The sequence below is a fragment of the Microtus pennsylvanicus genome, chromosome 17 (assembly GCF_037038515.1).
Source record: "Microtus pennsylvanicus isolate mMicPen1 chromosome 17, mMicPen1.hap1, whole genome shotgun sequence".
In the NCBI taxonomy this organism is placed as follows: Eukaryota; Metazoa; Chordata; class Mammalia; order Rodentia; family Cricetidae; genus Microtus; species Microtus pennsylvanicus.
The window spans coordinates 681,444-702,249 of record NC_134595.1 but is presented as its reverse complement, the minus strand read 5'-3'; the positions used below and the strand labels follow the sequence as shown (position 1 = coordinate 702,249).

At 38.4% G+C, this 20,806-nt stretch overlaps 1 protein-coding gene across 1 annotated transcript in view; it reads left to right on the top strand.

Annotated features, from left to right (window-relative positions):
* LOC142836952 (uncharacterized) overlaps positions 1-19,509 on the top strand; it is a 36,923-nt gene extending 17,414 nt beyond the window's left edge. The window contains exons 2-4 of the mRNA XM_075951709.1: positions 15,904-16,030; positions 16,223-16,283; positions 17,384-19,509. Coding sequence (XP_075807824.1) covers positions 15,904-16,030; positions 16,223-16,283; positions 17,384-19,361 — 2,166 coding nt within the window. The 3' untranslated portion in view covers positions 19,362-19,509. The remainder of the gene's footprint in view (positions 1-15,903; positions 16,031-16,222; positions 16,284-17,383) is intronic.
* Positions 19,510-20,806: the final 1,297 nt, after the last annotated feature.

Genomic DNA, 20,806 nt, shown 5'->3' with positions numbered 1-20,806 from the left:
CCTGAGAAACCGCCACACTGCTTTCCAGAGTGGTTGCACAAGTTTGCATTCCCACCAGCAATGGATGAGTGTACCCCTTGCTCCACAACCTCTCCAGCAAAGGCCATCCTTGGTGTTTTTTATTTTAGCCATTCTGACAGGTGTAAGATGGTATCTTAAAGTTGTCTTGATTTGCATTTCCCTGATCACTAAGGAAGTTGAGCATGACCTTAAGTGTCTTTTGGCCATTTGAAGTTCTTCTGTTGAGAATTCTCTGTTCAGCTCAGTGCCCCATTTTATAATTGGGTTAATTAGCCTTTTACAGTCTAGTTTCTTGAGATCCTTATATATTTTGGAGATCAGACCTTTGTCAGTTGCGGGGTTGGTAAAGATCTTCTCTGAGTCAGTGGGTTGCCTTTGTGTCTTAGTGACAGTGTCCTTTCCTTTACAGAAGCTTCTCAGTCTCAGGAGGTCCCATTTATTCAATGAGGTCCTTAATGTCTGTGCTGCTGGGGTTATACGTAGGAAGCGATCTCCTGTGCCCATGTGTTGTAGAGTACTTCCCACTTTCTCTTCTATCAGGTTCAGTGTGTTTGGACTGATATTGAGGTCTTTAATCCATTTGGACTTGAGTTTTGTGCATGGTGATAGATATGAGTCTATTTTCATTCTTCTACAGGTTGGCATCCAGTTTTGCCAGCACAATTTGTTGAAGATGCTTTCTTTCTTCCATTGTATACTTTTAGCTCCTTTATTGAATATCAGGTGTTCATAGGTCCGTCAGCATTTCTTGGTTTAGTAAGTTTCTGTGGAGAAACAGTTTTTGTTTTCTCTTCTTGATCTTAGAGGCTTACTTTTTCTCATTTCTTGACCTATCTGTGTTTTTCAGTTCTTCATGTTTGATATGGTTAATATATTGATTTTGTGTTAAAAAATCTTCTTCTCCTATATTATCATCTCTACCTTAATTAGCTTCAGCTGTCAACATGACGTAGATTAGAGTCATCTTGAGAGAACATCAGTTGAGGCTTTGCCCAGATCAAAATCATATATATATATGATTTTTCATGAATAGTGCTATCTAAGCTCTTTGAAAACGAATCCCTACCTGTCTGAGGCACAGCTAAAGGATTTGTTGTTTGCCCTACTGAGTTTTCGTGTTACCATGAACCAATCTTCCCTCACTGTGTCCACATTTCTCTCTCTTTTTCAAAATTTATTCTTCTTGTAAACACAGGCTGCTTATTCATTTCCCAGGCACCCAGACCTGAATAATCACACAGAAACTATATTAATTACAGCACTGTTTGGCCTACTAGCTCAGGCTTTTTATTAATTTCTCTTTTTTTTTTTTTTTTGGTTTTTTCGAGACAGGGTTTCTCTGTGGCTTTGGAGCCTGTCCTGAAACTAGCTCTGTAGACCAGGCTGGTCTCGAACTCACAGAGATCCGCCTGCCTCTGCCTCCCGAGTGCTGGGATTAAAGGCGTGCGCCACCATCGCCCGGCTAATTTCTCTTTTATTTTAACCCACGTCTATTAATCTCTGTGTCACCACGAGGCTGTGGCCTACTGATAAGTTTCTGGGGCGTCTTTCTTCTTTGGCAGCTACATGGCCTCTCATACATTCTGCCTACTCTCTATATATATCTCTTCCAACCTGGCTATATTCTGCCTTGCCAAAGCAGCTTTATTCATTAACCAATAAAAGCAACACTTATACAGAAGGACATCATACATCACTTTTCTTATAATATAACCCAACTGCAGTTTTTCTGTTCTCCATTTCTCTCAGTCCTCTCCACTACTCCCTTCTCCACCAGATCCACTCAGTCTTCATTTCCCTTCAGAATAGAGCAGACACACAAGAGATATCAATAAAGCCATATATAGCAAATTGAAATTAGACTAGGCACATATCAAAGACTGCATGGGTCAATCTAGTAGGAGAAAAAGGGTTCCAAGAGCAGGCAAAAGAGTCAGAGACATTCTCCACTCCCACTGTTAGGAGTTGCACAAAAATAGCAAGCTACAAATGATAACACATATAGAGAGGAATTGGGGCAAACTCCTACAGGCTCCATGATTGCTATTTCAGCCTCTGTGAGCTCCTAAGAGCCCTGCTTAGTTGATTCTGTGGTCTACATTCTCCTGTGTCATTTTAGTTAGAAAAGATTATGACTATGAATTTTTTTGAAATTTTTTCTGTGTTTTTGGGGTGAGATAGTTCGCCATTTCCTGTTATTATTAGGGTTGGTATTTTTCTAGTGTTTCAGATTTCCTGGATGTTATGTTTCAGGAAATTTTTGGTTTAACATTTTCTTTGATCATATGTCCATTTCTTTGATCATGCCTTTAAAGTCTGAAATTCTCTGTTCAATGTCTTGTATTCTTTTAGTGAAGCATGCCTCTGTATGTCTTATTTGATTATTTAGATTTTGATTTTCATAATTATTTCAGTTCATATTTTTCAATTGCTCCTATTTCTATTTTAAGGTCTTGAACAGCTTCATTTCTGCCAACTGTTTCTTTGTTTGCTTTTTGGTTTTCTTTAAGGGATATATTAGTTTTCTCCAACACTGCATTTATCCTTTCTCTACTTTTTTAAAAAAGGGATTCATTTACTTCTTTAAGGACTTCTGTCATCTTCGTAAAGTTGGTCTTAACTTAATTGTGCTTCAACTCTATTGGAATATTCAGAGCTTGCAGCAGTAGGATACCTGGAATCTGGTAGTGACTTATTGCTCTGGCTGTTGTTGATTGTGTTTTTATGTTGGTGTCCAAGTATCTGGGTTTTAGGAATTTGTGGATCTAGGTACTCATCTCTCAGTTTGTCTTTGTTGCATGGGTGTTATTTTGCTTGGTTTCTATTTGCTTTCTAATTTTCTGCTTTATGTGGCCTATGGTTGAGCAGGTGCTCTCATCCCTAGTTAAAGCTGGAAATCTTACAAATAGTGTTCACCCAATGTTTGGGCATGAAAGGAGAGGAGACCATAGGGAATTTGGAGATAGTGTTGATGGGGACTGAGAGAATGAGGAAGGTCATTTGGAAGGTGGCCTACATACATCTAGGCAGTTTTCAGTTATGGGTTTCCTTTCACAGTATGAGCTTCAAGTTAGACCAGTCATTTATTGGCCATTAAGAAATTTCAGAGTCACCAGTGTCCCAGCATATCTTGCAGATGGTACAAGTGGGTTGAATATTTTGTGGCTGGCTTGGTGTCCCAGTCCCACTGGGAGCTTTATGTGGTTACAGAAAATGGCTAGTTCAACTTCCATATTCTTGATTACTAGGAACAGTCACTAGGGTCACCTTTATAGTTTCCAGAATGTTGTCACTACAGTTTCCACATCCCCTGTTAAAAGCTTCTCTATTCCCATCATCTTTCCCTGTCTTCTCCCCATCTGTCTCTTCCTCGCTCACCTGATCCTTCCTCTTCCCATCCCCCCTGCCTCCAGTATACCCACAAGATCTGTTCTATTTCTGCCTACCAGGGAGATCCATGCATCTCCCCTAGAGCTGTTGTTACTTAGCCTGTCTGTGTCTATGGATTGTACTGTGATTAACTGTGATTACTGTGATTATACTTTACTTAACTGCTAATATCCACCTATAAGTGAGTAAATATCATATTTTTCCACGTGATTATGGGCTTCCTCACCTAGGGTATTATAGAATTCAAGAAACTAGACAAGAACAAAGCAAATAATCCAACTATAATGGGGAACACCTCTAAAGAGAATTCTCAGTAAAAGAATCTAAAGTGACTGAGAAACACTTGAAGACATGTTCAAAATCTTTAGCCATCAGGAAAATGAATATCAAAACTACTTGAGATCTTATCTTACACCTGTTAGATTTGTTAAGCTCCATAAATCAAGGGGCAGCTAATGCTGGCAAGGACATGTAGCAAGGGGATTCATTGTACAAGTGCAAACTTGTACAGCCAATGTGGAAATCAACATGCAGTCCTCAGGAAGTTGTGAGTCAATTCACCTCAAGACCCAGCTATACCACTCTTGGACATATATACAAAAGATCCTACCACAAGGACATTTGCTCAACTGTGTTCAGAGTGGCGTGGTTCATAAAAAACACAGACTGCTGTATCTGGGAGAGATTGTGTTGATGATTGATGTGGGAAGGCTCCTCCAATGAGGGTGGCAATATCCCTAAGAAAGTGGGCTTGGACTACAAAAGGGAGCTATCTTAGCATGAATGAAGGAGTGACTGGGCAAGAGAGAAAGCCAGGAAACAATCTTTGTCCATGGATTTTTGCATTCAACTATTAACATGATTTTCTATCCTAAGCTCTGAAAATGATGAAATCAGATTACCCCACTCATTGTCTGAGCTGGTTTTGGTTAGAGGATTTAATCAGAGCAACATAAATGCAAGTTAGGACAAAGAAATGGAAAACCAAAAGTAATATTGTTGCTAGGCAGAACCTGGGAATGATGTCTCTTGAAAGAGTGTAGAAGATATCTAGAATTTAGGTGGTGAAAAAAATATAGAAAATAGTAACCAGAACTAAATTGGCTGTTCTTATAGGACCAGGAAGACAGAAATGTTAAGAAGAATGCCAGAAAGTAGAGACTGAGATCATAGGATTTCAGTTGGAAATGATAGACTCCATAACAGATTAAGTTAGAGGTCATTTGTTTGATATTTTGGCTCCAAAATCTTTCTATTACCTGGATATTTAGTAAATGGGCTGATTCCTTAAATGAAATATTGGATCTGTTGGATGGTTATTACTGATGATTCATTCAGGTCTACAGTAAAAAGAAAACACGTGGGGCTGAAATAAATGAAAATGAAAAGGTAGTTTCAGGTGGCAACCAATTACTGAAAGAAGCAGGGATTTTCAAGGAGTTTATTACTATTATAGACAGGCCCTTGCCATGGAATGGAAGTCTAGCAAGGTGCTCCAGGAGTAAGACTCCATCCACATAAACCTTCAATTTATGTAAGGAGTAAGCAAAGTGATTCCTAATCCTAGGAAGCAATTTCATACAAAATCTGCTACACCTGTGGTCCAAGTGTGTTAGTGTCTGTCAATTAAGAAGTTAAGCTTTTCAGGACCACTCATCATGTGCTGGTCCTGGAAACAAGAAAGAATCAAAATTTAGGGTACTGGGTTTTTAGTTTGTGGTTACAATTCAGCATTGTTACTGGCATCCATGTTTGGCAGAGACAGAAACCCAGTGAAGAGATTGTGAGAGTTCATACCATGAAGCTGTGAGGACAAAACCTGGTGTTGTTGTTTTTACTCTTTTGGAGGTCTGCCACCCAGCTCTCAAAAAGTGACATACACTGAGGCTTATTATTATTATTATTATTATAAATTTCTGGTCTTAGGTTGTCTTGTTTCTAGCCAGCGTTTCTAAACTAATTGTCCCATCTACCTTTTGCTTCTGGGCTTTTATCTTTCTCTATTCTGTATAAATTTTTATTTACTTCTTATTCTGTGGCTTGCTGTGTATGTGAGTCACTGGCCCATGCTTTTCTCTCCTTTTCTTGGTCATCCTTCCTTTTTTTCCTCCAAGATTTCTCCTCCTGTTTATTGTTTCTGCTTGCCAGCCCTTCTTATACTTTTCTACCAAGCTACTGACTGTTCATTAGGCCAAATAGGTATTTTAGACCAGCCCAGTATCATAGCTTCACAGAATTATACACATGCAACATAAAAGAATGCAACACATATTTGTATCATTGAAACAATTGTTTCACAACATAAACAAATATAACACATCTTAACATAATATTCCAAACAGCCAGGGTGGTATTTTGATACAGCCTAGGTTGCATTTTAATACCACAAGATATTGAGATGCCTAAACTATAAAACATCTTCTGTGAAGAACTAGCTGAATATAGGGAGTGAAATTAATCACAGAGATATATGAAAAGATGCAGGACTGGGTGGTAGTGGTGCATGCCTTTAATCCCAGCACTCGGTAGGCAGAGCAGGTAGATGTCTATGAGTTCGAGGCCAGCTGGTCTACAAGAGCTAGTTCCAGGACAGGCTCTAAAGCTACAGGAAAACCCTGTCTCAAAAAAAAAAACAACAAAAAAACAAAAACAAAAACTAGATGCAGGGATAGGGCCACCTAAGCCCTTTGAAACTGAAGCCTTGTGTATCTGAGACAGAGTTACAGGATTTGATATTTGTCCTGCTATGCTTCAGTCTTGCCTTGGTTCAATCTTCTCTCACTATGTCTCCATTTCTCTATTTTGGAGTGTAAATGGTATTCTATATTCTATACCATTGTATGTTGGAAAGATGTAACTTGTTTTCTGATTTTTACAAGATGTTATTTGCTGTGGGACACTGGTCTTGTACCTTGCAAAGATTTGTCACTTGTATTAGTTTAATAAAATGCAGATTACCAGTAACCAGGCAGGAAGGATATGTGGGGTGACCAGAACAGGAGAATTCTGAGAAGAGGAAAGGCTAAGTCTGCAGTCATCACCCAGACATAGAGGAAACAAGATGAGAATGCCTCACTGATAAAAGGTACCAAACCCTGTGGCTAACACAGACAAAAATTATGTACTAATGTGAGATGTGAGAATTAGTTAATAAAAAGCCTGAGCTAATAGGCCAACCAGTTTATAATTAATGTAGACCTCTGTGTGTTTCTTTGGGATTGAATGACTGAGACCAGGTAGGACAGAAACCTCTGTCCACAAATCACTGTCAAGTGATTGTTTTGAGCATCAGAAGAGACTTTTAACATTTGAAAAGTGTAGGGGATATTGCAGACTATGAGTATCATTGAAATGACTAAATTTTCTTCTTAGATGACCATAAGCCTCTAGTGACCCAGGTTAGAATTTAATTGATTGAATGAAAACCTCCCAGATAAGAAGATGTATTTTAACATGTGCCTCCTCTTGGTAACTTTCATTTGATTGCTTGTGAAATCATTAGTAGGAGGAGCCTCTCTGGATGAAATCTCTCATTGGGGCTGTGATATGATATAGTAAAGAGGGCTACTTGTTTGTTCCCAGCTGCTCAGCCCTGAAATAATCACACAGAAACTGTATTAATTAAATCACTGCCTGGCCTTTTAGCTTCAGCTTCTTATTTAAGGCTAACTCTTACATTTTAATTTAACCCATTTCTATTAATCTGTATAAAACTATGTGGCTGTGGCTTACCAGCTAAAGTTCCCAGAATCTGTCTCTGGCAAGGCTACATAACTTCTTTCTGACTCCGCATTCTTCCTCCCAGCATTCAGTTTAGTTACCCCCGCCCCACCTAAGTTCTGTCCTATAGCTCTGCTATAGGTCCAAAACAGTTCCCTTATTAAACAATGATAATCACAGCATAGAGAGAGGAATTCCATATCACCTCCCAATTCTTCAACTCCAACAGAGACTCCAGAAGGATATAATATTACCTAGGTAAACAGGAAGTATATTGTAAGCAACTTCCAAAACTCTAGAAATGACAAAGACATCTTGTTACCTGGACAGTCACCCAAAGTTCTTTTGTGTTGTTATGGGCATCCAATCTTAAGCTCACAGGTCTATTCTATCAAGCAGATTTTTCCATAAAGTAGGAAATTTGAAGACCTGTTCTGCCTTGCAATAGAAAAGTCCATCAGTTGCCTTCTTCTGTGTCCTACAGAATGTCTGGCAGACACTTTCATGAATCAGGAACCCTGTGAGTCCTGCATGTCTAGTTCATCAAGCAGTCCAGCCTAGAGCAGTTTCTTGCCCAAATGGCTAACAAACTCCATAAGGAGCCTCTTCGATGCTGATTATCCTCTTGAAGTAGATTGCTGCTGCCAGGAACAGATGTGTCTCATTGTCATGAAAAGTCTTAAGCTCTTAAAACATTTTAAAGGTAATATTGTGAAAGTCTCTGAAAGATTTGAATAATCCCTATCTATCTGAAATACATTTCTATACATCAAGAAAATCTAACTAACATGCTACTATTACTATTATAGATGACTCTCTATTTACCTATATTTTAATTATACATTACATTTTTAAATGAGCTAGACAAATACAATGCCTTAATCAAGAGCAGAAATGCATATAATAAAATTGACCTTAAATTAGTATCAATAAACTAAGATCCATACCAATGCAAATCTCTATAGCATATTCCCTTTTAAATGCAAACAAACATTTATGAACAGTATTTGGGAATATGGGCATAGTTCTCTTCAAACTGCTTCCTGCTCTTTATTTGGTGAAGTAATTTTTTGGGTGTGTTCATAGTGACCTTTTAGGCGGTCTTGTTTCATCAAACCACATTAGTCTAGAGGGATTCCACAGGTTCTCATCCTCTGTGGAAAAAAAGGAGAACCTCTTTTGCAAAGCAACAAATCCTTAGACCCAAATCCTGAAGACATGATACCTTTAAAATATATATGTTGGTTACTTAGCTCCTTTATAGCCAAAATAATTATAGAAAACACAATAATATAAATAATCCAGAGACTCTGTATATAGTCCATGTTTATGTGGCTTATTTTTTTATTCTATTACGTTTTAATATTTATTTTATTATCTTTACTCCTTTAATTTATGATTGTCTATACTCTGTCTCTTTAAAGACTTTGTTTCATTTTTATAAACCATTTACTTTTTTTTTTAACTTTCTATGTTTTTCTTCTCTCTCCCAAGCCTATGTACATTTTTTAAACACAACATGTCTCATTTAGAGGTCTTTTATGTATGAATCTGTCCTATTGTGTGTCTGTAATTCTTTACTGTTTTTGAGCACTTCTTAAAATGCTAAGCACTTTGGAACTTAAGCTGTGCCATTGGTAGAGCAAATACGGCCTGCCTGCTTGCTCCATCCAGTCAACATGGCAGAGGCATGATTGCTGCCTCTGAGAGCCACGTACATTGCCCCATTTTCAGGCATATAGGGGATCTAAGTTGCCAGTAGAAATCTGCTCACAGAGCCCATAGCTGGTCCTCCAGAAAGTCAAGAGTTCACGGTGGCAGCACAGTCCAGAAAGCTGGCATTTCAAAATGGTGCAGGTTTTTTCCTGTTATCTCGAAATCAGAAAAAACTCTCTTAAAGGAACCGCAGCATGTCACCAGTAAGCAAACCCCATTTGGGGAAATAAATGTGGCTAAACTTTATTTTTTTAGTGTCTAGAATTCTTTTCCAAGCTCTCTAAGATTTTAAGTGGATTTTAGTTGGCCACACAAGCACCAGTTTGTTGTGGGAAGCCACTTGTTAGTTCCCAGCTGCTCAGCCCTGAAATAATCACACAGAAACTGTATTAATAAATCACTGCTTTGCCCATTAGCTCTAGTTTCTTACTGGCTAACAGTTACATATTAATTTAACCAATTTCTATTAATCTGTTTATTGCTATGTGACTGTGGCTTACGTAAAGATCTCAGCATCTGTCTCTGGAGGGGCTCCATGACTTCTCTCTGACTCCACCTTCTTTCTCCTAGCATTCAGTTTAGTTTTCCCCACCTAGCTAAGTTCTTTCCCATAGCTCTGCTTAAGCCCAAAGCAGTTTCTGTATTAACTAATGATAATCACAGCATACAGAAGGGAATCCCACAATATGAGTTTCTGTAGCCTCAACCCATTTCCTGTTTTTTGTGCCTACCATGTTGTGGTTGAAACTAATCAGTCAGCTTTCTTCTTTTGCTGTCATAACTTCCCCACCATCATAAATTCTAACACTAAATCACACAAGATTCAGTAGAATTAGCTGCTATTTGGTGCCTAGGTGGTTTAATAGCCCACTGTTTTCATTTTTGTTTGTTTGTTTTTAGAGACAAGGTTTGTCTTTGTAGCCCTAGCTGTCCTGAAACTAGCTCTATATACCAGGCTGGTTTCAAACTCAGAGATCTTTTGACTCTGACTCCCAAGTGCTGGGATTAAAAGTGGGCCAGCATTCCTGGCTTTTGTTTTAATATTGTTGTATGATGGTTCCTATCAAGCATATGCTATTGTACTGAGCTTCGCCCATATCTTGAATTTTAAAATTTGTCAGAAGGTTTCATTATGTTTCCCAGAATGGCATGTATTCATGACATTAATACTGCCTGTGCCTTCTGAGTCATTGGATTGCAGGTGCATAAACTTCTTCCTGCCTGTTTTGTTTGTTTTGAATTTTTATTTTAAAATGAATATTTTTTTCTTTTTTTTATTGATAAAAGAAGAATAAAGAAAAAAAAACAAATTTCCACCTCCTCCCAGCTTCCCCTTTCCCTCCCCCTCCTCCCACTCTTCTCCCCCTCCTCCCACTCTTCTCCCCCTCCTCCCACCCCTCTCCCCTTCCCCCCACTCTTCTCCCCCTCCCTCTCCAGTCCAAAGAGCAGTCAGGGTTCCTCCCCCCTCCGTCCATATCTAGGAAGATGAACATCCAAACTGGCTAGGCTCCCACCAAGCCAGCAGATTGCGTAGGATCAAAACTGCATGCCATTGTCCTTGGCGTCTCATCAGTCCTCATTGTTCGTCATGATCAGAGAGTTCAGTTTTATCCCATGCTTTTTTTGGTAATAGTCCAGCTGGCCTTGGTGAGCTCCCAGTAGATCAGCTCCACTGTCTCAGTGGGTGGGTGCACCCCTCGTGGTCCCGACTTCTTTGCTCATGTTCTCCCTCCTTCTGCTCCTCATTGGGACCTTGGGAGCTCAGTCCATTGCTCCAGTGTGGGTCTCTGTCTCTATCTCCATCCATCGCCAGATGAAAGTTCTAGGATGATATGCAAGATGTTCGTCAGTATTGCGCTAGGATGGGGTCATTTCAGGTTCCCTATCCTCAGCTGCCCAAGGAACTAACTGGGGACCTCAGCTTGGGCACCTGGGAGCCCCTCTAGGGTCAATTCTCCTGCCCACCCTAAAGTGGGTCCCTTAACTAAGAATCGTGGGTCCGTGCTCCCCTATCCAACCTTCCTTTATCCCGATCCTCCTGTTTCCCCAAGTCCCCCCTCCTTCCCTTCTACCTTTTCTCTCCCCATCTCCCCTTACCCCCTCTCCACCCCACCCCCAAGATCCCACTTTTCTCCCCGGCAATTTTGTCTACTTCCCTTATCCAAGAGGATAACGATATGTTTTTCCTTGTGTTCAGCTTCTTACTTAGCTTCTTTAGGTTCCCCAATTGTAGACTCCGTGACCCGTATTTATGGCTAGAAACCAATTATGAGTGAGTACACCCCATGTTCTTCTTTTTGGGTCTGGGATACCTCACTCAGGATACTGTTTTCTATTTCCATCCATTTGCATGCAAAATTCGAGAAGTCATTGTTGTTTACCGCAGCGTAGTACTCTAGTGTGTATATATTCCATACTTTCTTCATCCATTCTTCCATTGAAGGGCATCTAGGTTGTTTCCAGGTTCTGGCTATTACAAATAATACTGCTATGAACATAGTTGAACAAATGCTTTTGACATGTGATAGAGCATCTCTTGGGTAAATTCCCAAGAGTGGTATTGCTGGGTCCAGGGGTAGGTTGATCCCGAATTTCCTGAGAAACCGAAACACTGCTTTCCAGAGTGGTTGCACAAGTTTGCATTCCCACTAGCAATGGATAAGGGTACCCCTTCCTCCACAGCCTCTCCAGCAAAGGCTATCCTTGGTGTTTTTGACTTTAGCCATTCTGACAGGTGTAAGATGATATCTCAAAGTTGTTTTGATTTGCATTTCCCTGATTGCTAAGTAAATTGAGCACGACCTTAAGTATCTTTTGGCCATTTGAACTTCTTCTGTTGAGAATTCTCTGTTCAGTTCAGTGCCCCATTTCTTAATTGGGTTAATTAGCATTTTAAAGTCTAGTTTCTTGAGTTCTCTATATATTTTGGAGATCAGACCTTTGTCTGTTGCGGGGTTGGTGAAGATCTTCTCCCAGTCAGTAGGTTGCCTTTGTGTCTTAGTGACAGTGTCCTTTGCTTTACAGAAGCTTCTCAGTCTCAGGAGGTCCCATTTATTCAATGAGGTCCTTAATGCCTGTGCTTCTGGGGTTATACCTAAGAAGCGATCACCTGTGCCCATCTGTTGTAGGGTATTTCCCACTTTCTCTTCTATCAGGTTCAGTGTTTTCGGGCTGATAATGAGGTCTTTAATCCATTTGGACTTGAGTTTTGTGCATGGTGATAGATATGGGTCTATTTTCATTCTTCTACAGGTTGACATCCAGTTGTGCCAGCACCATTTGTTGAAGATGCTTTCTTTCTTCCATTGTATACTTTTAGCTCCTTTATCGAAAATGAGTTGTTCATAGGTTTGTGGGATAAAATCCGGGTCTTCTAAACGATTCCATTGGTCGACTTCTCTGTTTTTATGCCAGTACCACCCTGTTTTCATTACTGTAGCTCTGTAATAGAGTTTGAAGTCAGGGATGGTAATGCCTCCAGAAGATCCTTTATTGTATAGGATTGTTTTGGCTATCTTGGGTTTTTTGTTTTTCCATATAAAGTTGATTATTGTCCTCTCCAGATCTGTAAAGAATTTTGATGGGATCTTGATGGGGATTGCATTGAATCTATAAATTGCCTTTGGTAGAATTGCCATTTTTACTATGTTGATCCTCCCAATCCAAGAGCAAGGGATGTCCATCCATTTTTTGGTATCCTCATCAATTTCTTTCTTCAATGCCTTAAAGTTCTTGTCAAATGGATCTTTCACTTCCTTGGTTAGATTTACCCCAAGATATTTTATGCTGTTTGTGGCTATCGTGAATGGAGAAGCTTCTCTGATTTCCCTCTCTGCTTCCATATCCTTTGTGTATAAGAGGGCGACTGATTTTTTGGAGTTGATCTTGTATCCTGCCACATTACTAAAGCTGTTTATCAGCTGTAAAAGTTCTTTGGTGGAGTTTTGGGGGTCGCTTATGTACACTATCATATCATCTGCAAATAACGAAAGTTTAACTTCTTCCTTTCCAATTCAAATCCCCTTGATCCCATTATGTTGTCTTATTGCTATTGCTAGAACTTCCAGCACTATATTGAAGAGGTATGGCGAAAGTGGACAGCCTTGTCGTGTTCCTGAGTTAAGCGGGATGGCTTTGAGTTTCTCTCCGTTTAATTTGATGTTAGCTGTCGGCTTGCTATATATAGCTTTTATTATATTTAGGTATGACCCTTGTATCCCTAATCTCTCCAAGACTTTTAACATAAATGGATGTTGAATTTTGTCGAATGCTTTTTCAGCATCTAATGAAATGATCATATGGTTTTTTTCGTTCAGTTTATTTATATGCTGGATTACATTGATAGATTTTCGTATGTTGAACCAGCCCTGCATCTCAGGAATGAAGCCTACTTGATCATGATGGATAATTTTTCTAATGTGTTCTTGGATTCGGTTTGCCAGTATTTTGTTGAGGATTTTTGCATCGATATTCATGAGTGAGATCAGCCTGTAATTCTCTTTCCTGGTTGAGTCTTTGTGTGGTTTTGGTATCAGAGTAACTGTAGCTTCATAAAAGGAATTTGGTAATGACCCTTCTGTTTCTATATTGTGAAATACATTAAGAAGTATAGGTATTAGGTCTTCTTGGAAGTTCTGGTAGAATTCCGCATTGAAACCATCTGGTCCTGGGCTTTTTTTGGTAGGGAGGTTTTTGATAACCTCTTCTAATTCTTCGCGACTAACAGGTCTATTTAGATTGTTCACCTGGTCCTGATTTAACTTTGGTAAATGATATTTATCTAGGAAAGTATCCATTTCCTTTACATTTTCCAGTTTTGTGGCATATAGGCTTTTGTAGTAAGATCTAATGATTCTCTGAATTTCCTCTGTGTCTGTGGTTATGTCCCCCTTTTCATTTCTGATCTTATTAATTTGCAAATTCTCTCTCTGCCGTTTGATTAGTTTGGATAGGGGTTTGTCAATCTTGTTGATTTTCTCCAGGAACCAGCTTTTTGTTTCATTGATTCTTTGGATTGTTCTCTGTGTTTTTATTTTATTGATTTCAGCCCTCAGTTTGATTATTTCCAGTCTCCTACTCCTCCTAGGTGAGTCTGCTTCTTTTTTTCTAGCGCTTTCAGGTGTGTTGTTAAGTCCCCAATGTATGCATTTTCCGTTTTCTTTAAGTGGGCACTTAGTGCTATGAACTTTCCTCTTAGGACTGATTTCATAGTGTCCCATAAGTTTGAGTATGTTGTTTCTTTATTTTCATTGAATTCCAGGAAGAATTTAATTTCTTTCTTTATTTCTTCCTTAATCCAGGTATGGTTCAGTAGTTGGCTGTTCAGTTTCCATGACTTTGTAGGCTTTCCGGGATAGCCTTGTTGTTGAATTCTAACTTTAATCCATGGTGATCTGATAAAACACAGGTGGTTAGTAATACTTTTTTGTAACTGTGGATGTTTGCTTTGTTACTGACTATGTGGTCGATTTTCGAGAAGGTTCCATGAGCTGCAGAGAAGAAGGTGTATTCTTTCCTATTTGGGTGGAATGTTCTATAGATGTCTGTTAAGTCCATTTGTTTCATTACCTCCATTAATTGTCTTATTTCTCTGTTAGGTTTCTGTCTGATTGACCTGTCCATTGGTGAGAGAGGAGTGTTGAAGTCTCCTACTGTTAGTGTGTGCGGTTTGATGGCTGCCTTGAATTTTAGCAATGTTTCTTTTATGTACGTGGGTGCTTTTATATTAGGGGCATAGATGTTCAGGATTGAGACTTCATCCTGATGAACTGTTCCTGTTATGAATATAAAATGCCCCTCTCCATCTCTTCTGATTGATTTACTAAAATGAATATTTTTGTAGTAGGAGGAAGGTGGCCCTTTGTTCCCTTCTTGGTGACGAAGATGGGATTGCTTGTCATCCTGGCTAGCTTACACCCAAAATAATCACACAGAAGCTGTATTAATTTAAACACTACCTGGTTCATTATCTATAGCCTCTTATCGGCTAACTCTCATATATTGATTTAACCCATTTCTAGTAATCTGGATATCACCACAAGGTTGTGGCTTACCGGGAAAGATGCAGCATGTCTGATATTGGCACCTCCATGGTGGTTCTCTATGACTCTGCCTTCTTCCTTCCAGAATTCAATCCTGTCTACTCTGCCTACCTCTACATATTTTACCGGTATGCATGGATATGCACCATGTGAGTACCTGGTCTTTACATTGATCAAAAGATGGTATTAGAAACCCTATGCTGGGAACAATGGATAGTTATGATCCCCCATGTAAGTCCTTGAGCCCACCTGTATGCAAGACCAGGAGGACTATTTACTGTTGATCTATCTTTCCTGCTCTGTGTTGATTATTTATAATCAGCATATTCATTGCTATTGTTTTCATTTGCCAATTTGTAACTTTAAACACACAGTGCTTTTAATAATATCTTATTTACATTGCAGTTAAAATTGGGACACTTCAGGTTTCTGGGTAAATGAATAAAGAGTTCAAGTGAATGCATAACTCTTTGTAGAAACTTCAGCAAAAACCTATGAGTTATTTCTTTTATATTTGTTTGATATTTTTCATGTGAAACAGATATTTAATATGTATTTCTTGCTGTCCTAGAAGTGATTGCATAGACTAGGCTGGTATTCAACTCAGAGGAAGATAGATATACATGCCTCTGCCTTCTGAGTACAAGGATTAGAGGTATGATTCAATACATCTGGCTTTTTCATCTTATTTTTCTTTTTGTAGGTAGGAATTAATCTTTCATACAGTTTCTCTTATCTGTACTCTGTACTCTTGATCTGTTTACATATCTTTCATTGTTTTTTAGTAGGCATTTCTCTTGTAAGGTGATATCTCATTCAAAGGGTCAGAAATGACAGAGGTGAGCCTCCTATTCATTTTGCTTCTAAAGTGACTTAGTGATTAAATTATGATGTCTGTTTCATGGAATAAGTATGGGGAGCACCATAATTATATAACTATACTGTCAAAGAAGTATACCTTTACAGTGTTGTCAGAATCATGCTTTTGGTTGTACACATGTATGGCATATTTTAGAATGCAGTGACCTATGATGATGTGCATGTCGACTTCAATTGGGAAGAATGGACTTTGCTGGATCCTTCACAGAAGAATCTCTACAAAGATGTGATGGTGGAGACCTACAGAAACCTCACTACTATAGGTATGGCTGAATTGTCTTTCATGTTTCAAATAAGGGGGCAACTGTTCATTGGTTAATGGATGCTCTTTTGTAATATGATTGAGAAAGAAGAATGAGGTAAATAAATCAGGCATGGTTGTAAGGTTTGCTACAAATGGTAGCTAAATTTTTTTTTACAATTTTTAATATATAATGTCTGGCACTATATTTTAGGATACAGTTGGGAAGACCATAATGTTGAAGAACATTGTCAAAGTTCTAGAAGACATGAAAGGTAATTTTCATTTATAAATATACAAATATATCTCTGAAGAATTGTAATACATCCTATATGTTTTAAACAAAAGCAGCAGTGTATATAATAACATGCATTGATAATTATTAAATTCTCACAAAATCATATACCTTAATTTCAGATAGGTGAACTGCATTTACAAGTCATTCTTTTAAGAAAGAAGTCAAGGAAACAATGTCTTAACTTATATTACCATTTGAATCATAATACATTGAGAACTACACTGTAAAATCGTCTGTTTATTTCACATTATTCATATTATAAAAGATAAATATGTTGAAAAGTTGATAAGTATATCTCTAAAACTCTGTATTACACTAATAGTCCATAGAAAAGGTAGTTTAACCCATATACTTGTGACTGTGTTAAGTTTAGTGAGGGGGCAGTTAGAGTCATGAATCAAGGGGCAGCTGTTGTGGAGAGGCCTTAATCCAGATGCCACAAGTCTCTGAGGACATAAAGTGTGAACTCAATGTGGAAATCTTGTATTTGTTATTCTTCCTTTACTAGGTATATCATATGTTACTCTGGATACAAGCCACATGAGCATAGGGATGTGAAAAGATATAGCATACCTCTCTCTCAGAACAAACAGAAGATATGTAGCAGTCTCCATGTTGACTATACTTGTTGAATTTGATGTAAAAGTATACAAGTAACTAGTTTTATAGCCTCATTGTTAATATATCAACCATCTCACATTTCAGAAAAGCACCATGAGTACTAGGACTGTATAAATATTTCTGTTTGTCCTAGCTCACTTAGCAAATGTAGTATCACTCACAGTAGAGGACACATGAATGCAATAAGGGTGGTAAAGCTCTGAGTTTTTTCAGTTCTCTTCAAATACATGAAAATTCTCATGTAGAAAAAAGATTCTGTAAATGTGAATCATGTATCTTCAAAGATGAAAAGCAAGCCTTAATGGGGAAAAACAAAATTGTAAACATGGTAATAAAATGTTAACATATAATTCCTCTTTAAAATAGGACTAAATTGTAAAATTAATTCATACAGATAAAAAAATCAACAATGTATTAAATGTAGTAATGCTTTTACATGTACCATTATCATTTTAGGCATGAAAAAAGTCAAACTAGAGAGAAAACTTCTGCATATACTCAATGTATTAAAGCCATTACATGTGACAGTCATCTTCACATGCCTGAAAAAACACATACTAGATTAAAACCCTATGAAGGAAATGAGTGTGGTCAAGCCTTTTCACATCACAGTCATCTTCAAATGCATAAAAAGACATACACTGGAAAGAAACCCTATGAATGTAATCAGTGTGGTAAAGCCTTTGCATTTCACAGTGATCTTCAAAGGCATCAAAGAACCCATACTGGAGAGAAACCCTATGAATGTAATCAGTGTGGTAAAGCCTTCGCACGTCACAGTGATCTTCAAAGGCATGAAAGAACCCATACTGGAGAGAAACCCTATGAATGTAACCAGTGTGGTAAAGCCTTTGCATGTCACAGTTACCTCCGAAAGCATAAAAGAACTCATACTGGAGAAAAACCCTATGAATGTAATCAATGTTTTAAAACCTTTGCACATAACAGTACTCTTCAAACACATGAAAGAAGCCATACTAGAGAGAAACCCTATGAATGTAACCAGTGTGGTAAAGCCTTTGCATATCACAGTCATCTACAAAGGCATGAAAGAAGCCATACTGGAGAGAGGCCCTATGAATGTAATCAGTGTAGTAAAGCCTTTGCACGTCATAGTGATCTTCAAAGGCATGAAAGAAGCCATACTGCAGAGAGGCCCTATGAATGTAATCAGTGTGGTAAAGCCTTCGCACGTCACAGTGATCTTCAAAGGCATCAAAGAACCCATACTGGAGAAAAACCCTATGAATGTAATCAGTGTGGTAAAGCCTTTGCATGTCACAGTTACCTCAGAAAGCATAAAAGAACTCATACTGGAGGGAAACCCTATGAATGTAACCAGTGTGGTCAAGCTTTTGCACGTCACAGTAATCTACAAAATCATGAAAGAAGCCATACTGGAGAGAGGCCCTATGAATGTAATCAGTGTGGTAATGCCTTCGCACATCACAGTGATCTTCAAAGCCATGAAAGAACTCATACTGGAGAAAAACCCTATGATTGTAATCAGTGTGGTAAAGCTTTTACATGTCACAGTCATCTTCAAAGGCATCAAAGAAGCTATACTGGAGAGAAACCCTATAAATATAACCAGTGTGGTAAAGCCTTTGCATGTTACAGTGATCTTCAAAGGCATGAAAGAACCCATACTGGAGAGAAACACTGTGAATGTAACCAGTGTGGTAAAGCTTTTGCACGTCAGAGTAATCTACAAAATCATGAAAGAAGCCATACTGGAGAGAGGCCCTATGAATGTAATCAGTGTCGTAAGGCCTTTGCACGTCATAGTGATCTTCAAAGGCATGAAAGAAGCCATACTGCAGAGAGGCCCTATGAATGTAATCAGTGTGGTAAAGCCTTCGCACGTCACAGTGATCTTCAAAGGCATCAAAGAACCCATACTGGAGAAAAACCCTATGAATGTAATCAGTGTGGTAAAGCCTTTGCATGTCACAGTTACCTCAGAAAGCATAAAAGAACTCATACTGGAGGGAATCCCTATGAATGTAACCAGTGTGGTCAAGCTTTTGCATGTCACAGTAATCTACAAAATCATGAAAGAAGCCATACTGGAGAGAGGCCCTATGAATGTAATCAGTGTGGTAAAGCCTTCGCACATCACAGTGATCTTCAAAGCCATGAAAGGACCCATACTGGAGAAAAACCCTATGATTGTAATCAGTGTGGTAAAGCTTTTACATGTCACAGTTACCTCCGAAAGCATAAAAGAACTCATACTGGAGAAAAACCCTATGAATGTAATCAATGTTTTAAAATCTTTGCACATCACAGTACTCTTCAAACACATGAAAGAAGCCATATTGGAGAGAAACCCTGTGAATGTAACCAGTGTGGTAAAGCCTTTGCATGTCACAGTAATCTACAAAGGTATGAAAGAACCCATATTGGAGAGAAACATTGTGTATGTAATTAGTGTGGTAAAGGCTTTGTTTATCATAGTCATCTTCAACGACATGAACTAACACATACTGGAGATAAACCCTATGAATGTAATGAGTGTGGTAAAGCCTTTGTACATCACAGTCCTCTTCAAATGCATAAAAGATCACACACTGGGGATAAACTCTATGAATGTAATCAGTGTGATAAAGCATTTGTATGTATGAATAATCTAAATCATGAGAAAAAAATCATACTGCAGAGAAACCCTATAAATGTATTCAGTGAGGTAAAATTTGTGCTTTATATAGGAGTAAAATTTTTGTTTGCAGCAATCTTTTAAAATCTTTGCATATTACAGTAGACATTGACTACCTGAAATAAAAAAGAGGGCTTCTTATTATACAGTATTTGGTCAGATCTCTAGCTAAAACATTTATAATCAGCTAAAAAGTGATTTGGTATTCCCCTCTGTATGCTGTGAAAATATTTTCTTGCCTTTGTTTAATAAAAAAAAGGCTGCTTTGGGTCTATGGCAGGGAAGAATAGAGCAAGGCAGGAATTCCAAGCAGAGATAGAGGAGAAAAGAAAGTGGAGTCAGATTCCATGTATCTGGAGTCTGGAGACAGATGCCCTGGAATCTTACTGGTAAATCACAAGTCTTGTGGTAAAATACAAAATAATAGGAATGGGTTAATTTAAGATGTCAGAGTTAGTTAATAAGAATTCTAAGCTAGCTGGGCGGTGGTGGTGCATGACTTTAATCCCAGCACTAGGGAGGCAGAGGCAGGCGGATCTCTGTGAGTTCGAGGTCAGCCTGGTCTACAAGAGCTAGTTCCAGGACAGGCTCCAAAGCCACAGAGAAATCCTGTCTCAAAAACCAAAAAAAAAAAAAAAAAAGAATTCTAAGCTAATAAGCCAAGCAGTGTTTAATTAATATAGTTTCTGTGTGATTATTTTGGGTCTAGGCAGCCAGGAATGAACAAGGATCTTCTGCCTACAACACAGTGCTATTTCTTCTATAGAAATAAATTTGACAGTGTTAACAATCTTTTCAAGCATTATGATGTCATTTTTATACTGTTTGTACTTACAAACTCATGGTAAAATGAATTTACGAATTTATGAAGTCCTATGTGTAGGGTAAATGGTCCAGCGAAAAAAACATCCTGACTCTGAAATCAGAGCCAGTGAAATATATAATTTTGACTCTGAAACTGGAGACAAAGAAATACATCCTGACTCTAAAACCAAGACAAGGAAATACACTTTGTTTCTGAATCCAGAGCCAATGAAAGAAACACCTGACCCTGAAACCAGACTTAAAAGACTATAAAGGGCAAGTGACAGAACACACTTTGACCCTAAAACAAAAGCCAAAGAAACACACTCTACCCTTGACCAACTGAGCACAAAACGAGCTAATCCTTAAGCTCAAGATCTACCAACCTCTGAGCATGAAATCCAGCCAATCTCTGC